The following is a 20,519-nucleotide window of genomic DNA, read 5'->3' as shown; positions in this document are numbered from 1 at the left end:
GTTTGGGTATGTCCGCAACCTGACCCTTTGAGCCCTGGCCCATCCAAGCAAAGAACAAGTAGGCAGCCCACACTTACCCTGTGGGTGCCATGGCCACTACCAAGTTGCCAACCAAACGAATGGCGACATCTGTCGATGATTCAACAAAGTCGATCGGACACTACGGAGCACGCCGTCCCCAGTATAACTACGGAGTACTCACACAACTAGCAATTGCACTCCGATGCCCCTTCCAGATCGGCGCACCCTACTACGAGTTATCTGGTTAGTGCTACCCGGTATTTTCTAGCTAAATCTCTTGTGTACGGAGGACGGAGTACGTGTGGCTTCCATAGCATTTCGCAGGGCGAACGCCGCCCCGTCGATAAGCCGCGCAAGCACATTCAACTTTGTTGGGGCAATGACGTAGTGATGCGCCACCAATAGCACGTTACTCCCGCCATCTCTGAGAAGCAGACCAGGGTGCAGAGCGGACATGGTCGATAGGAGCTTCCCCATCATGGATTGCCCCAGTCGCTGATCATGCCCACTCATTAGAATCACTACTAGAATTTGCTATGAGTGGACCGTTTCAGGAGACATTCTCACCCTGCAGTCTCTGTTTGAACGACATCTCTTTGGCTTCTTCTGGGAGTTCATCCGTCCAGAATCAAACACTAGCACGACATTCCAACGAAGATGCACTGACTGCATGCTCCACGTCTACGCGAAGCTAGCTACGAGGGAGTGGGTGTGCACGGAATAGCAGGGGGAGATAAGCACCGCTCTCGATGATAATGAGATCGCCCAGTTCGGAAACGTCAACTTTTGCCAACCTGGAATGGAACTCCGGCACGGCACTGGCGCTCTGCACACTCCAGATCAATACAATATCTGGGAGTGAGCTCGGCCCAAGACATGACACCAAGACCGCTAGATACTGAACTCTACATCTCATGCCCTGGCGTTCGTCACAGCCAAATCGAGCATATCCAGTTTCAAAGCAGAACCTGGTTTGTTCTCTTGGTCAACATCCCTTCAGACTCGGCATCCACCAGCCTACATCTTTTGATTGTGACCCATAGTTTGCGATTCCCCCGACAAGGTAAATGTTATCGCGTTTCACCACTGAGTGGGCGTAAGGTACAAAGGGGAAATAGGTCCATACCTACCTAGAGACCCGGTAGGTAGATCTGTAGTCAGGCAAGCTACGATTCGTAATAATCAGTATTACTGCTCACCGCTGAGGGCCTAACAGAGACCTACGTCGTTAGATAGCGTGACGTTCGTGTTAAGCCGCCTATACAACAGAAGCGCATGAACGACGTTGTGCACCAGATAATGAGGTCTTCGCAATAGCAGCAATCGTTTGCGAACCATCGTGAATACCTACAACCTTCGCTAGAGGTGCGGTGCAACGTCGAACTCGGACGTGCAATACCTCCTGGGGTCGTTGATGTGAAACTGATGGTGAGATTTCTTTTTGTCCAATCACGAACCACACTTCACTTGGATCACTCGGTGTTCATACCTCTCTCGCTGCCCTCTCTCGCTGCCCTCTCTCGCTGCACAGACACACCCCTCTTTGTTCACCAATCAATCTCTGGTCCGACAAGTCGACAGAGCTCGTCCGCCTCCACGGCATCACTTTGCGCTTTGGGAACAGCGTAATCAATATTCCTGCCTTCTCTCTTCTCCATCTCTGCATGCTTAATCAAAATGTTGCGAACTTTATCGAGATACCACTTGACGGCATGTTCCTCCTGCGGATGCAGACGACCCAATCCCAGAATTCCATTTTTGAATCCCTTTTGTGCATTGACTGCTAATTCAACGTCCTCGATCTCCACATATCGCCCTGCCAGCCAATGCACCCTGGTGAATCTCAACACATAGGGAGAGCGCGAAAGACCGGCTTGGAGAGACACTTACAGTACGCAATCTCTTCCTCCATCCAGTGGTCGTATTCCGTGCTCGGTTTTCGTATGCTAGCTCTTCTATACGTCTCGCTTTGATACGACGTATCAAGCGCACCATTCGCCGTGAAGCGGACAATGAAACTATGCATTCAGTTGTAAGTCTCGTTGAAACAGGCGTGGTCGCCGACAGAATTAATTACGGGATAATTGATGCTACGACCGCAGACTCACAGAAGATTGTCGCTGAAAGTGACGGCGGAAAGCGGAAACAACCAAGTGATGTATGCCTCCGACATCTCGGCCTTTTTGGGTGGTAGGAAATGCCGGGAAGCACCATGGCCTTGTCGTAGATAATACTGATCAAGCTTGAAATCCTTAGGAAGTGTGTCCGGGTGTCCAGTACGGCAATGGTAACACTCCTAAAGAGACTTGTCAGCTCTAGGCACATATTCATATGGTAGAATGAATCCAAGGTGAACCTGAAACCCATCCGCAAAAGTCTTCCAGTTGAATTCAGTGCCCGCCACTGAGCTATTCCATGTGTGATCGTACTCCCAAATGGAAGGAGGCGGGAACAGACTGAACTCGTCACCAACTTCTTTGCCGGTCTGCCTTGTTGGAGTAGGGTCGAAATCATCGCCGAACTGCTCCTCAAAGCTCACTGCAGGTGTCTCCCGTGCGTCAAAATTGACAAAAATAAACCCCTGAGTTGTGACATGAGTATGAATCTTGAATAGCGAGTGATCCTGTGGCTCAAAGTCGGCTAGATCACTGTATTCCTTCGCCTTGTGCAATTGACCATTTGGTAGATAGGACCTAGCACACCTCTTCAGCATCTCCGACTTGTTTCAGAGACAATCAATGCAATGCTCACCAGCCATGAAACCGGCATGCCAACACCGTACTCGACCCATTCTCTTTTGTTACAACAGGATATCCTCGATGCCGACAGATGTTGTGGAAGGCATTTATGTTGCCCGCCTTGTCTCTAATCAAGAAGAGATCCCACCCAAACATCTATGCTGTCATTAAAAATCATAAGAATTACAAAGTCTTGCCATGGTATTCATATCTAGGCACTGCTTGTACGTTGTCCTCATGGTGACGCCAGCAGGACCATACAAAACACCCAGTAGATGAATGGGAACGCTGCAGTTGAGTGACATGAGAGTTGGCGGCTTACCTGCAAAGCCAAGTAATCGCCGGGTTTCTGGAATCGCGCAATGAAGCTCGCCACATGCCATAGCTGCCTCGAACACCGCCATGTCAGACCTCCGTTCTGCTCACTAATTGTAGCCGTACTGCCCACGACCATCCGAGTATGGTTTGAAAAGCTGGGGCCTGGTATTCATCTACTACTCACCGTAGAAAACAACGCACGCTTCTCGAGCTGGAATATCTTCTCATCGCGATACCACCTCGACGGAGCCAGGAAATGGGCTCTATTGCCGAGGTCCTCTGGCTTGAGATTCTTCTCCAGGCCTTTCTGTAGATAGCCGCCATTGGAAAGGAAGTTGCAGCTATCAACACTAGACATGTTTGCGGCTTGTTTTTGCGGCGGACAGAGAGCTTCCTTATCTCAAAAAGCTTGCAGATTTATCGACTTAATGGGTGAGCTGGTGACAATGATGGTGTGTGGTGAATCAGTAGGAAGTCACAGAGTGTTGATGGTGCTGACGGGTCGTGGGTTGAACCGGATCCGGTTGCAGATATCATGCAGGCGGGCGTTAGTGCTAGTATGGAGCATCTGCTTATCCATTTCAACATCATTGTACAATCATGTCAACGGAAAGGTCATTACGACTGTGAGGCCTCTTTTAGATTCTCAGGAGCACGCATGTGCTGTACATGGCTTTCGAAACCCAATGTCCACAAATCCTTTCCGCCGTAGTTCATTGAAAAGTCCCGGCACCAGCAGCCCCCTCAATATCCCTTCGGCGGATACGCACGGCTCAAGTCCTGGGCCGCTGTCTGTTGATACCAAAGGCAAGTGAATCATTGATGGCATTTTCTCTACCGGGCTCCAAGCTGACTGCGAATGGGCTCATCCAGTGGCCTCGACATCGCAGAAACATGTGAACTTTGCGTCACCGCCTGCGATCCCCATATCTCCTGTCTCATACCCTCCCTCTCCAGAATCCACACGACAAGACTCTCTTTCTACTTTCCCAAGTCTTGCAACATCTCTACCGCAGCCGACCGACTACAGTGAGGCATTGGCGAGCAATCCATTTGCGGCCGAGGCATCCGAAGGAGAAGATGATCGCGCTATCGAACAAGCTTTGCAGAACACAAGGGTCAATGCTATGACCCTCGCTCCCGCTCCGGTTCCAGACCCCATCTTGAAAGGAAATGCAGTACAGGATACTCTTGGGCGCTTCGCTAGTGCCTCACAAAAATCACCTGCTGTTCAGCAATCGGGAGGGCCAGGACGGCAAGCGCTAGATGTTGCAGCCTTTACCAAACTATTGCTTACAGGTGAGAGAGGACCATCTTCCTCTCGAGACCTAGCTATGCAGAGTGTCCAAGCAAATCATGGTCAACCCGTAAGTGAGAGCAGTTCCAGTGCGGACACAGCTTCAATCTCACAACACTCGATTTTTGAGACCGTCCCTCAAGCGCCAGAAGAGAGCCCACGATCATCGTTCGAAGTCGATTCCAACGAAGCAAAAGAACAACGGCCGAATTCGCAAATCATCACCGAAAGCAAGAAGAAGCCTCCGCCGCCAAAAAGCCGGCGTGGGAAGCCACTCAGAGACTCTATGGGCGAGCAAGAATCGAAGCAGAATTTTGACAATTTCATCAATTCTCTTTCGTTGCCCAGCAGCCGAAGCATCAGTTCAGAAATGCCGAGCCTGAGGTCGCCGACGACGACGGAGCAGAGCCCAACTATAGATAAACCTGGGAGCGTCGATATTCCCGAGACTTCGCAAAGAAAAGTTCCCCCTGCTCCTCCTCTAGCACGAAAAAAGAGCCAGCAGGCGCCGAGCAAGCCGATGCTGACAAGGAGCAGCTCGTCACGATATTCGGTTTTAAGTGATTACGATGTGCCTCTCAGCCCATCGACTGGAAGCTACGGATTTAAAATCCCCCCTCCACCCCCGGCCGCCCGGCGAACAACGAACTCTAGTGAAAGGCGACCTTCATTTGACGTGCAAAGTGTCGCTGAAAATGCAGCAACTGATGGAGGTCCAGGCAGTCTAGACCCACAAAGAGCAGAGGCAGGGCCTGGTTTATCACAGACACCATCTTACCTGAAAAGGATGAGTCAAGGGCCTCCTCCCCCCGTACCACCACCACGAAGAGGCAGGGGATCAAGTCGGAGCAGTGTTGAGACACAGAGACCATCCATGGCGGCTTTGGAAAGTTCGGAAACAGAAGGAGGCGAAACTACGCCTAGAAGCGAGCACGCCGACCGGAGAGATCTGTTGGCTGATCTTGCAGCGCTTCAGAAGGAAGTCGATGCGGCTAGGAGATCTGCCGGGTAAGACAGGAAGATGATGACTTACTGATGAATAAACGACTATAAGTTAGCAGTACCTCGTAGTGAAAAGTGTATGATAGCGCAACCATCATTGAAGCAAGAGCCTTTATTGGTACTTTGAAATCAAATTGGCGCACTACCGTCACTACCTACTCGTACTTCTCTCCTGTGCGCAGGGCTCGCCCAGGGTGGTAAATGGTGGATAAAAATAATCAGGCAGGGTGAAACGTTTTGGGCTATGTAGTATCTAGTTAAAGGCAGGCGCGTGTCGTGACGCGTGGGAATGCGAGAGGGTGAAAGGCTAGTGGAATGCATGCCATTTGCCATGTGACCATGTCTCTTGAGTCTCTCCCTCTCTCGCGTTCCTCAGTCCGTTAGGCTGTCTACCAGTCCGTGGCTTGTGAAGTCCATACTCTACTCACTCTTGGACACGGTGCTCAGTGCTCGGTACAGAGTAGGGAGTAGGGAGTAGGGGGGAAGCAGGTAAGGACACTGACTCGGTATGAGAAATCTGGGTGGAAATGCGTGCAAGGTAACAGGTCGCGTTGATTAGTGGGTGCGTGTGTGGTGCCGTGCCTCTCCCCTCTAGGCTCTTAGACAGCACCCAGTACATAGTTGTGTAATTAGTGGTAGATTCCACGCCAATCCCACTGCCCATCCCGGCATGCATTATCCCAGTTGCACACTTGCTGCTTAAACACTGCTTCCTCGTCCATACTGACACTAAGCTGGACTGTATGTGTAACTGCCTTTTATTACCTGTAACCCACTGGCAGCAGCCTTAATTCTGACGACCGCCGTTGCCCGTTGCCCTTGGAGTCAGCAGCTACTGGTGGTCCTTTTCTACATATCTAGCCACATGTATTGGTGCATCTCTCCTTCACTCCATACCTCCTCCATTTCACCATACTTTTGACTCAGCAAACATTCACCCGCGCTCGTCTTGTCGATCACCCAGAAATCGTGCAGTTCCACGGCACATCTTACTTCCCTTACACGAGACCTTGGACAAACGTTTCTCTCAGTCTCAAGCAACACCATACTGCTATTTTGCCTTTCCTCTCCACCGGCCGATAAAGGCCATCGTCCAATGCTGCCAATATGAAGGCAGGACCACTACTCATCACATGGCACAATGAAAGCCAGCCTATCTACTCTGTTCACTTTGACCCTCATGGCAAAGGAAGACTAGCAACTGCTGGAAAGTAAGTTGTGTTCTATATTCTTCAATTGGCCCTACAGACTGACAATCCCAGTGACAATAACGTGCGAGTATGCGACCTCATTCGAGCCCTCCTCCTGATACCCTGGCTGATATATAGCATAGCTGTGGAGCATTGAAGCTCAGGGCGAAGAGAGGAAAGTCACATATTTATCGACCTTGACAAGACATACACAACCAGTCAATGTCGTCCGGTTTTGTCCCAAAGGTAAGAGGTTTGGAACACGGTCGGGAAACCTGGCTCATCCACAGCAGGCGAAATGCTAGCTTCGGCTGGTGACGATGGCAACGTCCTACTCTGGGTTCGCTCCGACTCTTCAATGGCTGCATGGACCGAAGATAATGCAGATGACAAGGAGACCTGGAGGATCAAACACATGTGTCGAACACCCAGTGGAGCCGAAATTTATGATCTAGCCTGGTCTCCCGATGGCCAGTACTTTATCACAGGAGGGGTTGACAACACTGCGAGAATATTCAACGCACATACCGGTACGGAAACTAGACTTACTATCAAGGATCGGAGCTGATTCGAACAGGTGCGATGATTCGCCAAATTGCAGAACACAGCCATTTTGTCCAAGGTGTTGCTTGGGACCCTCTCAACGAATTTGTTGCAACTCAGTCCTCTGACCGCTCGGTTCATATATATGCCCTGAAGTTGAAAGATGGCACACCGACCTTATCAACCCATGGCAAGTTCAACAAAATGGACTTGCCTGGACGCCGTATTTCTTCCAACAGCCCTGCTCCCACGGAGATGGCTCACCGTGCCTCAAATGCTAGTCAAAACAATTTAGCCATCGCTTCCCCAGCACCCTCCAATCCTGGAACGCCTCTCACCACTCCTCTACCAATGGATCCTCCTGTCATTGCATCAAGTAGACGATCCTCCTTTGGCTCATCTCCGTCATTTCGACGCTCGGCCTCTCCCGCCCCATCTCTCCCCTTGCCTGCAGTCCGACCTGAAATCTCCTCTCCCAGTCTGAACGCCGCCATGGGGCTGGCCGTGAGGAACACCAACCTATATCACAATGAAACCATGACATCTTTCTTCCGGCGGTTGACCTTCTCTCCTGATGGTAGCTTGCTCTTTACCCCAGCTGGCCACTACAAGACGAACTTTCCCATGGGCTCTGATCCCTCCAAAATCAGCGAGGAGGTATCAAACACTGTCTATATCTATACTCGAGCTGGCTTTAACAAGCCGCCGGTGGCACATCTACCTGGGCACAAGAAACCCTCAGTTGCCGTCAGATGCTCGCCCATCCTATACACATTGCGATCAACAGGCAAGCCTACTAATCATATTACTATCGACACGTCTTCTGGCTCGGAAGAAATCCCACTACTACCAGATCCCATAGTTCCACAAACTTCTTCGACCTTCATGGAACCCCCGCCTCTAATGGCTGCAACTTCAATTCCTGAGTCAATGTCAGCACCTTCTCCAAAACCCAGCATTGATGGTGAACCTCCCAGTCCTGGTCCCACTCCAGCATTTTCGTTGCCATATCGCATGGTATATGCAGTAGCCACCCAGGACGCTGTCTTTGTGTATGATACGCAACAGACAACTCCACTCTGTGTGGTCAGCAACCTCCATTATGCAACCTTTTCTGATCTTACCTGGTACGTTTGAGTTATGCTTCCAAACGAGGGATACTAACGAGGTGAAGGTCAAACGACGGTCTCACTCTTTTGATGTCCTCGACGGATGGGTATTGCTCAACCCTGGCATTTACCCCTGGCGAGCTTGGTCAGACCTACACAGGACCACATCCTACTTACAATCACCCTGTTGTTCCCATATCTATAGCACTCCCGACCGCATCTGCTAGTACAACTCCTGTCCCAACACCCACTGCGACTGCATCTCCTTCGCTTACCAAGGCTTCTCCAGTCGTCGTTCCGCCATCACACCCTTCCCCTGCGCCATTCACATTTCGACAAGGCAGTCCCACCCGATCCAACTCGCAATCATCAATAGCAACGATGTCATCGCTGCAGACCACTAACCTTCAGAATAATCCCACTCCAACCATGGGTCACGTTCCCCTTGTCACTGCAACCAATTCAGGGGCACCAATTGCCATTCCACCCATGTCGACACCACCTCAAACACCAGCAAGCACTCATGGCGGTCATCACTCAGCAACAAGTTCTGTCAGTGGAAGTGTTTTGGGCAAACGGGACGTTGGAGCAGCAAGTGAGAGTGAAAAAGAGGAAGGAAAAGCGAAACGAAGGAGAATTGCTCCCACATTAGTGGGACCTGCAGGGTCCAGTGAGCCCTCAAGGGAGGAAGGAAAGAGTCAGCCTTGATTTCATCTATGGCTCAAGATTTTCATGTTGTTTAATGTCCACTCTATTGGACTTTTCAGCGAAATACGCTTGTCGGTGAATCACTGATGATATAGCATGGCGTTGGGCAGTATGTTAGAGCCAGGGTGGCTTGCAGCTGTAGAACAATATTGGTGCATCCCAATCAGATTAGCCATTCCTTACTCAGAGAAGAAGTAATCTGTGCTGATTTACGTCAATAAGTGTATATGTAGGGGGGCCCGCGACTACGCACAGTGGTCATGTGACATCGCGTCAATTGGTGGCGAAATCGCTGGTAAGTCACAGCGGCTGAGTGGAAGGTAGGTGGGCACTGGCAGGCAGGCTGCGGATATAGTCGCACTTCCAGTAAATCATTCCTGTTCCTGTCAAAAGCTGCTTGTCGGTGAGTCGGCTATGGCACGAATCTGGTTGTCTCAAGCTTCACCCGGGTGACCTTCATGAACCAACAACTAAACCAGCAGGCCACAGACCTGAGACTCTTCTCAATCTGCGAAGCCTATGGGTGTCACCGGACTTTGGACAGTGGTGGCTCCAACAGCGCGCCCAACTCAGCTTGCCTCTTTAAACCGAAAACGTCTCGCGATCGACGCCTCAATATGGATATACCAGTTCCTAAAAGCAGTCCGAGATAAGGAAGGGAATGCTCTGCGCAACAGCCATGTGGTTGGGTTCTTCAGACGGATATGCAAACTCCTGTACTATGGCATCAAACCCGTCTTTGTGTTTGATGGCGGGGCCCCCATTCTGAAGCGCGAAACGTTACGAAACCGAGCGAGGAGACGGGAAGGGAGAAGAGAGGATGCCGCACGCACGGCGGGAAAATTACTAGCGGTTCAGGTCGCACGGGCAGCAGAAGAGGAAGAGAAGAGGCGGCAATCTGCAAGAGAACGCACACCTCAGGAAGAAGAGCTGCCACCTGATCAGGAGCTTGTCTATGTCGAGGAAATCGGACTGACGGCTACAGAAAGGCAAGCAGGGAGGGGATTCAAGCGGAAAGATCAATACCACTTGCCGGATCTTGATGTCAGTATCGAGACCATGGGTGCTCCCAATGACCCACGTATCATGTCACAGGCGGAGCTCGAAGACTATGCACGACAATTCCATAGTGGAGAGGACATAAACGTCTACGACTTCAGCAAGATTGACTTCGAGAGTCCTTTCTTCCTGTCTTTACCAGCAGGTGATCGATATAACATTCTCAACGCAGCACGCCTGAGGTCACGACTGAGGATGGGGTATTCGAAGGAACAGCTTGACGGCATGTTTCCAGATCGCATGGCTTTCTCTAAGTTCCAAATTGAGCGAGTCAAGGAGAGGAATGAGCTGACTCAGAGACTCATGCACATCAATGGCATGGCGGAAGACTTTTTGAATCAGGGCGGCAGGATCGCGGGTGAGAAGGGGAAAGAGTATATCTTGGTCAAAAATGAGGGAGTCGATGGTGGTTGGGCGCTTGGTGTTGTGTCTAACAAGAAGGGCAATCACAAAGACAATGCGATCGATCTAGAGGAGGAAGGCCACTCCGATGAAGTGCCCGAAGATTCAGAGGAAGAGGAAGAGTTTGAGGACATTGCCATCGAAGGTCTCAATCGATTGCCGAAGAATTTACAGCGGAAGCGCAAGGCTGTGGACTACGACATGTCGTTTGAAGAGGCTGCAGAGGAGATAGCACGAAAACGAAGAGCTGTGTACGAGGCACGAAAAGACGCCGCAGCGTCTCGACCAGCAGTGCACCATACACCCAAACCAACTGCCGTCAAACCAACAACGGTAGCTGGAGAGTCATTGTTTGTACCTCAGGAGGGTCCTGGAAATGAGGAGGATGACAATTTGTTTGAAGATGTTCTTCCGCTTCCAGTTGAATCTGAAGAAGAGGCTGATGATCTGCAACGCGCGATTGCGATGTCTCTGGAACATCCGGAGCACGAGGAACCTGCCGGTGGATTCCTGTCGGAGAATGTTCCGAGTGCACCAGCACCAAACATTGGGGGCGATGAAGACGATGGTTTCGACCTACAGGCTGCGCTTGCAGAATCAAGGCGATCAAAGCATACCACGAAGGCTGATGTGCGGAACCAAAGTCCAAAACAGAAAGCAGTCCTTCTAGCTCCCAAGTTTGATGGGCCCTTGCCGTTTGAGTCTTTGAACCTTGGACAATCACTTCTAGGCAGGAAAAAGTCCAGGAAGATAGAAGAAGATTTGTCAGGGGGATTCGATCGAGATCTCGGTGATGATATGTACCGCAAAGAGAGACCTCCACAGCCGATGCCGGATTGGTTCAATGCCGCTCCAACAACGAAAGACTTGAAGCCCGCCACAATGGTGGATGAGGCCGATGACGACCGTCAAATCTATTATGGTCGAGAAGATATGGACAGGCTAGATACAATTAGACGTCATGACTCGCATGAGGTTGTTGATCTGGAGGCGGAAAATAATGAGGGTACAAGTCAGGCTCCGATCAATTTAGACCAAGACGTCGAGATTGATGTCCAGGATGATTCTCAAGAACTGACTCAGCTATCTCAAGCTGCCAACACAGAAGATCTCCTCCTTACCCAAGTAGAGGAGCTTCCTAACCCGAACCACGACTCTGAGGATGCAGAGCGACGCAAAAGAGACGAAGAACGCGAGCAGCGATATCAATTGGGACGAGACATCGCAGCGGAGAATGAGTCGCAAGAGGTTTCGATGTCTGAGGTCGCAGAAATGGCCAAGGCTGAGCCACCGAAGCCAACGAATATCGCAAACTTCGTGCCTGGAGCAGCCTCATTGTCAATTAACGATGAGGCGCCAGAGACTCCCGAGAGCGAGATTGATGAAATTGAATGGAGCGAATCTGAGCACGGTGATCTTGGAAGTCCTGGCTCACTTGGCACAGTTGCCGTCGATCCACTGACGAATCCTGTACAATTGAGGCCGGAGGTCACCCAGGAAGGCGATGATGGAGATGAAGTTTTCGAAGGTTTAGATGTCCAGCGGGCCCCAACGTTAAGGCAGAGGGACATCTATATGAACAGCGAGAGCCCGCAAGCGGACAGCCTGGATGATGCCGGTACCAAATTTCCTTCCGCTATTGTAGAGGACGACCAACTGCCTGGAGCCCTTTCAGCTAAAAAAGGCGAGTCTTCCGTCAAGGGAGATGAGTTCGAGTTCGATTACATGTCCGAGTCTGAAGAAGAATTGGTCCGACAACTCGAAATTGAAGCAAATGAACACGCAAGATTCGCATCAGCGATTAACAACCAGAAGACGCCTGCAAATGACGTGCGGGACTACGAGATGGAGCTGAAGCAACTACGGTCTCAGCAGAAGAAAGATCGACGCGACGCCGACGAGGTCACACAGGTCATGGTCCAGGAGTGTCAGGCTTTGCTGCGACACTTTGGACTTCCCTACATCACGGCGCCCATGGAGGCTGAGGCACAATGTGCAGAATTAGTGAATCTAGGTCTCGTGGATGGCATCGTGACTGATGACTCGGATATCTTTCTCTTCGGTGGCACAAGAGTCTACAAAAACATGTTTAATGCTGCCAAGTTTGTCGAATGCTACCTCGCCAATGAACTCGAGAAGGAGTTCTCGCTGGATCGGAGACGCTTAATCCGCTTCGCACACCTCCTGGGCAGTGATTACACCGAAGGTATCCCTGGAGTTGGGCCTGTGACTGCGCTCGAAATATTGACAGATTTTGAGACCCTGACAGACTTCAAAGAGTGGTGTGGCAAAGTCCAACTCGGTCGTCCGAAGGATCTTGAAGACCAATTGACAACACCATTTCGGCGCAAGTTTCGTAATACCGTCCAAAAACGCCTCTTCTTACCTCCTGGCTTTCCAGACATGCGTGTCGATGAAGCATACTTGAACCCGGACGTCGATTCTAATACGGAGCCGTTCCAGTGGGGTGTGCCGGACTTGGATAAACTGAGGGGCTTCCTCATGGCCACTGTCGGTTGGAACCAAGAGCGCACGGACGAAGTGCTCGTCCCGGTGATTAGGGACATGAACAAGAGGGAGGCGGAGGGCACGCAGAGTAACATTACAAGATTCTTTTCTGGTGGTGTTGGCGTCGGTGGCAGAGGTATTGGAGGGAGAAACTCCGGTTTGGCAATTGGAGGCGAGAGCATTCCCGCTCCTGGCGGAACGCTCCAAGAACCGACCGCGCCGCGGAACCGCACAGGCAAGGAATCAGGTCGTATGAGAAACGCATTCAAGAGGCTACGAGGCCAGGCGGAGAGAAGACGAAAGGGCCTTGACGAGGCAGACGACGACAATGAAGCAGATGAAGTTGAAGGTTTAGCTGAACCCGCATTCGTGGAGAATTTGCTTGATGGAGATGGTCCACATCCCGTTGAGACCAATGACGAGCGTGGAACGGCAAAGCAGAGATCCAGGCCGAAACGAAATGGACGGGCGACCCCTCGGACAGATGCGTGGGGCAGCAACGATGATGACAATCACGATTCCCTTGCAGACGGCGAGCACGGTTCTTTCAACAGTGACGACGATAACGTCGAGACTGAAGGCAACGACAAGGCTAGTGCCCCTAAACTTCAAAGGAAGCGCAACTCGAGGAAGGCTTCTAGTGGGAGGAGGAGAAAAGCGAAACCATGAAGTCGTTTGGCTTTGCCTGGCAAGTCTATGGCTCCCTAACGAATGAAAGAAAGAAAGATATTGATGTTGGAGCTACATTTCCAATGTTTCTGTAAACGAATGGATTGCATAGATGGTATAAACATCACTCGCCCGCCTTGATCACTCGTTAGCCAATAATCGACCCCTTGTGCGGTATGTGCTATAGCTGGCTATCTGGTGGAATTGGTGAGCCAGATGAGTCTAAATCGGTGGTAAGGAGCAGCCGAGGGCAGTGCAGCCTTATGGAAGGATCCCCTGTCAAGATGGGTCGTTTCTTATGTAATTATTTCTCCGGTCCCGGTTGGGTGCTGGTGTTTCACGTCCATCATGTGCCTCGTTTGCCTGGCCAACATTCGATATATCCATCCAACTCCTCTCCATCATGGCTAGCAAAATGTAGCCTCCTACTCCACCCCAACCATCAATTAGGCCATGTCCCTGCCTCGACAAGTGCCTCCACAATCATCATCGCCGACCAAGTCCTCCCTACGGCGACCTGGCAGTATCGGCGGTCCTCCTCAGCCGCAGCCTCCAGTCCGTACCCTTCTCCCATCTCCACATTTTGAAGACGATCCCATCCTTGCTTCACATCAGAGTCCACGCCCGAGTGCTTCCTTTACAGAAGACGTTGGAATAGCATACTCGGGACACGCTCTCGGGGATGACCCTGAAGAGTCATTGATCCAATATGCGGACGAGGCTACACATGGCGATCGTGTGCCCGTTCTGCCTGCAACTTTCCAGCCTTTCTTCACCTTGATCGAGGATAGTGTGAGCAGCGAGCATTACCACCCAACGGTATACTACGTCTTCGAGGACGATGACTCGGATATCATTGCTGAAGCGGCCTGTCGCAGCCTAGAAGTCCTTGATCCTTCTCAGCAATCCGAGCCGTCCCAGACACACCAGGAGGAGCACGAGCCGCAATCACGACTCCCGCCCCCTACTCCCGGTATCCATGAACACTATCTAATACTTGATATCCATCCTCGCGTGACTCCCCAACAGAGCGCTTCGCAACAGGCACAAGTCTCTATACCAAGCTCGTCTCCTAGAGCACCTACCTCGCTCATCCCTTTCCATGTAACGTCGGCACACAGCCTGAGCGCCGAATGGCAAGTCCTCAAGTCCAAAGTAACTGCTGCCCCAACAATCGGTGATGGAGATGGTGACGAGGATGAGGGTTTGATGCTTAGAATCGAAGGCCGTGGCAGCACCCCACCCGGGACTGTACTGGGCGAGAAAGAAAAGGAGAAACTAACTAGCAAGGAGACTATGGAGGACATGATTGAGAGATTTCAACGACGCATGGATGAGATTCGACAGGTTTTGGAGACCGGCGTCGCAGAGGAATAGGATTAGGCTTGCATGACTAGTCAACCGGGAAGCAGTTTTATGCCCTCCTTTTACGAAAGAGGCCTTGATTTTCTGCGCCTGGGTCATGCTAGAATAGCGCTGAAATAGTGACTCGACCGAGTGATACGATGTTACTGGTTTTCTACCTGTTATACCATCGTTGGGAGTTCTGGATTGGTTGCCTTGGTCATTGGTCAGGAAAGAAATACCCAATAATTCTAAAAGAGCGATGAGGGCCCAATCTCAGCATTGGAACCAGACAGTGAGAATATGTAAGAGACCGCAGGCTCTAGTATTGAGGGACACCCCCCTCCCCCCCCCCCCCCCCCCGGCCCTCCCTCTCAACCTCTCACGCACATCCAAAACACACCCCTTCCATTTCAAGGATATCAAGTTTGCCCCTTGTGTTTCAGGCGACCTCTTCACGGTGTGCGCACACGACACACACGGGCCAAAAAAGGCAAAAGTTGTACTATTGCAAGTCTATTATTTACTTCCACGAATAGTGAAACTTCAGAGCGAGAGAGAACGAGAGAACGCCCATACACCCTCCTGTGACGATCCATTTGCCTTCTCTGTTCTGGCCCAAGATCGAAGCACCACTCGACTGCACGCAGAGAGAGAACACGGCTCCACAGATGGAGACCAGCGTGAGGAATACCTGCCGGATGATGAAGCAGGACTCGCCGTCGATGACCAGCATGCTCAGGATGGTGATCGTCTGCACGATGTACGCCGTTAGCTGGTAGTCTGGCAGATGTACCCCGACAGCTCGCCGATGCCGTCCACGACGAGTGGCATCATGTAGTAGTTTTGAGTTCGCCGAATTGCATTGGTAAATGTGGATTGCTATTGAGAATCTGAAGACAGCCGTGAATACGATCGCTGCTGCCAGAGAAGGTGTGTAGTTGTAAGCGGTAAAAGTCTGAATCAGGAGTGGACATGTTGGATATTCAGTTTGTATCCTTTTTTTTTTCTTTTTTTGGAAAATGTAGAAAATGTTCTTGAATCTGACGTCTGTGCGATGTTTAAGGAGGTGTCCGCAAAGGGTCATACCATTTTCTAGACATCGAACGACATGGCGAGATATACTCGATATCTACCTACCGTACACCTCCCCATTATAGGATGCATATGCCTGGTATTTCAGACAAGGCTCAGATGAGGCTGTGTTCGTCGAGGCTGAAGTTGACGGGGATAGCCCGTGATGTTGATCCTGTACGACAATTACTCGTATGTACTCGTACATCAACCGTCGCTTATCGCCAGCTGACAGTGCACCTCTGGCACTACAGCGGCCATGTACAAGGCCCGTTTCGGGGTTATTGATCTGGAGTTCCATAGAAAATACCCAGCGATACTCTGTGACAATGCCACCAGCAATCTTGATCAACATGTGTATTCACATTGCGACGGCGATCTGCCATTCGCAATACGAGCTGCAACTTCAGGACACTCCCGGTATCAGAGGCCGCGCCTACTTCAATAGCCTTAAAAGGCTCAATATCCAGTTCGTAAGTATCGCTTCTTTAACCCTCCGTCGCATTGGCTGTCTAATATGTGATCTGCATGCTGTGCCAGAGCTACCCCCCCAACCCTTGCTGAATTCCTTGACCAATTAGTGGTTCGCTAATAGGCCCTGGCTACCTGATAACAAGCGTGCTTGACCAAAAAGAAACAACAGTCAACAAGGGGAATAAGAACATAAGCACCATCGCTAATTTCCCAGTGTGTCCGCCACGCCTCGCTCATAGTGATAGGGATCAGATTGATATCTTGGATGCCGACCGACGCGTAAACTCTTCACCAGGCCAACCCCGATTGATTGATCGTTCTCTTCATCCGCTCACTCAGGAGGGCTACTCCTCAATCGCCTCCCAGTCGAGAGCACAGGAGGGGCACCAACACTCTGGCTGAAGTTTTCTACGCCAGTAGTCATCGCTGCCACAGTACTCCTCGATCTTGGCAGCTTCATAGGCAGCCTACTCTCGACGACCGCGTTCGTCGTTGCGTGTCGCTTCAGTGGAGGCGGCCCATTGCATCCAACCCCGGTACTGCCAATACTTTTACTGAAGTCTATCAACACCGGTCGCTCGTCTGCGGAAACTGCTGCTGCTGACGATGAAGTCGGCCGTGGCACCACGTTGATGTCGATCTCCTTGAGCCCGGACTTCATCTGATCAATCGGGATCGAGATAGTATGACCGTGGTCAGGGATTGCTTTGGAAGATTGAGCTGTTTGAGAATCCTGAATATCTGTAAAAACCCTGGTCTTGCTTGGACTCGGTGGCTTTGAAGGCGAAGCGGCTCCTTTTCGAGGTGACGTTTGTTGCTTTCGTGGGGATCGCCCAGGCGTCTTTGTGCCAGTTGGTGTTTTGATTATGGCCAAGGCTGGATCTGGCAAACCTCTCCGCCTTGCTATGACGGACTCATGATTGGCTGTCCGTGAAAGTTGAGTTGGATAAGTCCATTCTCTCTTTTGTGGAGTCTGCCCTGTCGGCATGTAATCTGTCATGGTGCTGTCCAAAATATCTGCTTGGAGTTCCTGCAAGGGCGGTCTAGTATCATCCTGGAGACTGCTCACTAGTCGCTCGATCTCGGCCATTTGTACAATTTGGCTTTCATTGAATTCACCAAATGTTACTCTACATTCATCGGCATCGTCTTTAGCGCGAGCAAGTCCATCCTGCGCACTTGCAGTGAGATGACCCAAACTCACAACTCGCGCTGCGTGATGACTATCATTTTGGGACCGAGCCCTTGTCACGAACTCATCAAGAGCGGCCATTTGAGTTGCCATTTCCGAGAGTTGAGCATCAACGATCTTCACGGTTTCTTCGTGCACAGCTTTGGTCGACTTTTGAATAGAGGTGTTGCGAGAATTGATAGCCTGTCAACTGTTAGCTCTGCAATACCGAACGGTGTCATCAAACAGCTTACCGTCCAATCCCCTTTCATTTTAGTCTTTAATTCGTCCTTCGATTTGACAACGGTGGCCATCAAATCCGTGTCTTGGACACACCATTTGTCCATTCCTTCTCTGTACGCTTTGTCGGCCGATTCAAAACTCTCGGTGGCTTCAACAAGGTTGGTTTGGGTGCTGATCAGTCTCTGTGACAGTCTTTCTTGTTGCTGAACAGCTGATGTCTCCAACAGTTGGAAGATTTGTTGCTTAAGCGTCTCCCTTTCTTGCTGCGAGGTTTTGCGTTCTTCTTCCAATACCGCTTGCAGTTGAGTCGATGCCGCCAATGTTGCTTCGAGATTTGCTCGATTCGCTATCTCAAGCGCCGATCGTAGCTCATCGGCTTCCTGGCGCTGTACAGAGAGTTGAAGAGTCAACTCGTCGAACAATGTTTTGAAGTCCTTGCCCAAGCCACTATAAGATGTATGCAACTGAGCATGGAACTGGTCGAGTTCCGAAATGACTTCTGCCGAGATCTTTGCTGCTGCCCTTGAAAGACCTTGCAAGCCCTTGCTGACCTTTTCCTTCACATCCTCCCGAAGGTCCTTGATTTCTTCGAGGACGTTGTTCATCGCATCTCGCTCATTACAAGACTGATTCTCCACGTCCTTACCATTTTGATCCAGCTCAGATATCTTTGTGAGCATGGTGCTTGCTGATATCTCCAGTCGCGTTCTTTCTGTCGACAGGAATTTTTCGATGGAATTTGCGCTTGTTGCAATCATTTCCGCATGAGAAGCTTGGAAGCTTTCGAGTCGAGCGTCTACCATGCTGGAGATGTCTGCTACTCGGTCAACAGAAGCTTTCCACGACTCCCGATTTTGAGTATGAAGATCCGAACGGCGTCGCAACTTGGCCTCTAGTCCGTTGATATCATTTAGTGATTGGCCGATTGTGGAGACCAGTTCGGTGCCTTGACCGAAGAGTTCTTCCTCTGTTGCTTGATGTGCTTCGCGGAGGGCGTTTTCATCCGCCAGAATTTCCTGCGTATTGGCAAGCACTGCTTCTGTTTTGACGAGGACATCCTTGGTGCTTTCCAATGTAGTTCGTGTTGCTTCATTGTCTCGTTTCAGCAGAGTGAAATTGTTTGTAAGACTGAACAATTCTTGAACTTTGTTTCGAAGGCTTGCTTCCATGGTCTCGATTCTTGCCTTTTGCTCATCGCTTAAGATTCTTCGAGATTCGCTTTCTACGGTAATCTCTTCGTACTGCTCATTGGTAAGATACACACCGTTTCTTTGTCGTGTGGCAATTAACTCGCTTTTCAACTTTTCGATCTCTGCTGTGTATTCCTTCAATAGTGTTTTCTTGGAAATCAGAGAATTGACCTGGGGTTTGTTTCGTATGTTTTTAGCGCGGAACGCATAGTCGAGCGTAGAGATGGTCTCCTCAAGATTGCTCTTTGCTGGGGAGACTGTGGCAATTATGCATGTTTTGGTTCTCCCACCCAGGGAATCTTGAAGTAGTCTCGTCAGTTTCGATTCCCGGTATGGAATATGTGAGCTCCGGTCCACTAGAGCATTAATCACACGGCCGAGAGTCAATAAACTTTTGTTGATCAAGCCTGCTTCAGCTGCTCTCTTATTTTCGGCACCACTCCGCTGAATGTTTTCGCTACCGGCCAAATCGACGAGGTTAAGTTTCCCAGAGCAGATGTAGTCTTCTCCGGCGTCATTCACTTTCTTCAAATGTGTAGTAATGGCAAACACGGTGTGACTTCGAGAACTGAGATCATTGCATTTCGTAGCGGCGACCTGGCGTCGATGGCTACCCGCCTGCAACAGTTTGATACCAGCTGCTGCGGACTTGATGTGAGATTCCTCCATTCCTTGCACGGTTGTCGCAATATGGCTCTTTCTGCTTGCATCATCGTAAATCTTGAGCTTGACGGAATCATCGGCCGACAGTAAATCCCTCAGTTCCTCATTATAAAGTTCAATGAAAGAACACTTGACCGAGCATTCGACCTCGTCTGATTCCAGTTTCTGGAACAGCGAGTATAAAACTCGCGGGATTATTCCTGCCGCATCCGAGAGCAAGCCAAGAGTGTCAGTCATGTCGCCAGACATGGTGTATGTCTTTCCAGTGCCAGTCTGGCCATAGGCGAAAATGGTGCAGTTGTATCCGGAGAGCATTTCGGTGAGAACTGGCGCGACCACATCTTCAAAAATTATGGCTTGGTCCGCGGCTGGCGAGAAGACTTTGTCAAACTGGTAAGTTTTATTGCTGATGGCATTTGGTCCCATAGACAGCTCAACAGTCTTTCCTTTGACACCATTTGTGGATACAACCACACCACTGTTCTCCCGGACTTCCCGCTCACTTCGCCCTCGACATCTCACAACGACATTGATGTTGGTCTCCTCGCCATGGTCATGTTCGAAATCTCTTTCTTTTCTTTTTGTTCCTGCGTTGGATGTGGTCCCTGACGTGGTCGATAAAGCCGGAGAGGGTGCGCGCCCAGTCATTGAGACATTATGGCTATGGGTTGGTCTTGGAGGAGGGCGCATAGAATTGCGCCCAGCAGAAGGGTTGGGGCGATGCCAACTGGCCATATTAGAGGTCGCGCAGAGTACCTTGTAGGCGATTGAGATATGCAGTCCTTCACGATGTGCA

The 20,519-nt window shown here is 50.6% G+C and overlaps 6 protein-coding genes across 6 annotated transcripts; 4 read left to right on the top strand and 2 right to left on the bottom strand.

The window, feature by feature from the left end:
- Positions 1–2,317: 2,317 nt before the first annotated feature.
- A1O9_11458 (uncharacterized protein) lies at positions 2,318–2,734 on the bottom strand (the record flags this gene model as incomplete). The annotated part of the gene is made up of 1 exon (XM_013399751.1): positions 2,318–2,734. The coding sequence occupies one exon, from the start codon at positions 2,732–2,734 to the stop codon at positions 2,318–2,320; it is 417 nt and encodes a 138-aa protein (XP_013255205.1).
- A 1,386-nt stretch (positions 2,735–4,120) lies between these two features.
- A1O9_11457 (uncharacterized protein) lies at positions 4,121–5,386 on the top strand (the record flags this gene model as incomplete). The annotated part of the gene is made up of 1 exon (XM_013399750.1): positions 4,121–5,386. Exon 1 carries the CDS (start codon positions 4,205–4,207, stop codon positions 5,384–5,386), a length of 1,182 nt encoding a protein of 393 aa, XP_013255204.1. The 5' UTR covers positions 4,121–4,204.
- Positions 5,387–6,483: 1,097 nt separating this feature from the next.
- On the top strand, positions 6,484–8,926 carry A1O9_11456 (chromatin assembly factor 1 subunit B; the record flags this gene model as incomplete). The annotated part of the gene is made up of 6 exons (XM_013399749.1): positions 6,484–6,587; positions 6,639–6,654; positions 6,710–6,812; positions 6,857–7,096; positions 7,144–8,236; positions 8,284–8,926. The coding sequence occupies 6 exons, from the start codon at positions 6,484–6,486 to the stop codon at positions 8,924–8,926; spliced, it is 2,199 nt and encodes a 732-aa protein (XP_013255203.1).
- A 519-nt stretch (positions 8,927–9,445) lies between these two features.
- Positions 9,446–13,564, top strand: A1O9_11455 (DNA excision repair protein ERCC-5; the record flags this gene model as incomplete). The annotated part of the gene is made up of 1 exon (XM_013399748.1): positions 9,446–13,564. The coding sequence occupies one exon, from the start codon at positions 9,446–9,448 to the stop codon at positions 13,562–13,564; it is 4,119 nt and encodes a 1,372-aa protein (XP_013255202.1).
- Positions 13,565–14,017: 453 nt separating this feature from the next.
- On the top strand, positions 14,018–14,941 carry A1O9_11454 (uncharacterized protein; the record flags this gene model as incomplete). Its single annotated transcript, XM_013399747.1, has 1 exon — positions 14,018–14,941. The coding sequence occupies one exon, from the start codon at positions 14,018–14,020 to the stop codon at positions 14,939–14,941; it is 924 nt and encodes a 307-aa protein (XP_013255201.1).
- Positions 14,942–16,787: 1,846 nt separating this feature from the next.
- Positions 16,788–20,458, bottom strand: A1O9_11453 (kinesin family member 11; the record flags this gene model as incomplete). Its single annotated transcript, XM_013399746.1, has 2 exons — positions 16,788–17,831; positions 17,882–20,458. The coding sequence occupies 2 exons, from the start codon at positions 20,456–20,458 to the stop codon at positions 16,788–16,790; spliced, it is 3,621 nt and encodes a 1,206-aa protein (XP_013255200.1).
- Between the last annotated feature and the right edge of the window lie 61 nt (positions 20,459–20,519).

Source organism: Exophiala aquamarina (genome assembly GCF_000709125.1).
Source record: "Exophiala aquamarina CBS 119918 chromosome Unknown aczIA-supercont1.17, whole genome shotgun sequence".
Classification (NCBI taxonomy): domain Eukaryota; kingdom Fungi; phylum Ascomycota; class Eurotiomycetes; order Chaetothyriales; family Herpotrichiellaceae; genus Exophiala; species Exophiala aquamarina.
The sequence above is the reverse complement of the archived record's forward strand: the minus strand, read 5'-3'. Positions and strand labels throughout refer to the sequence as shown.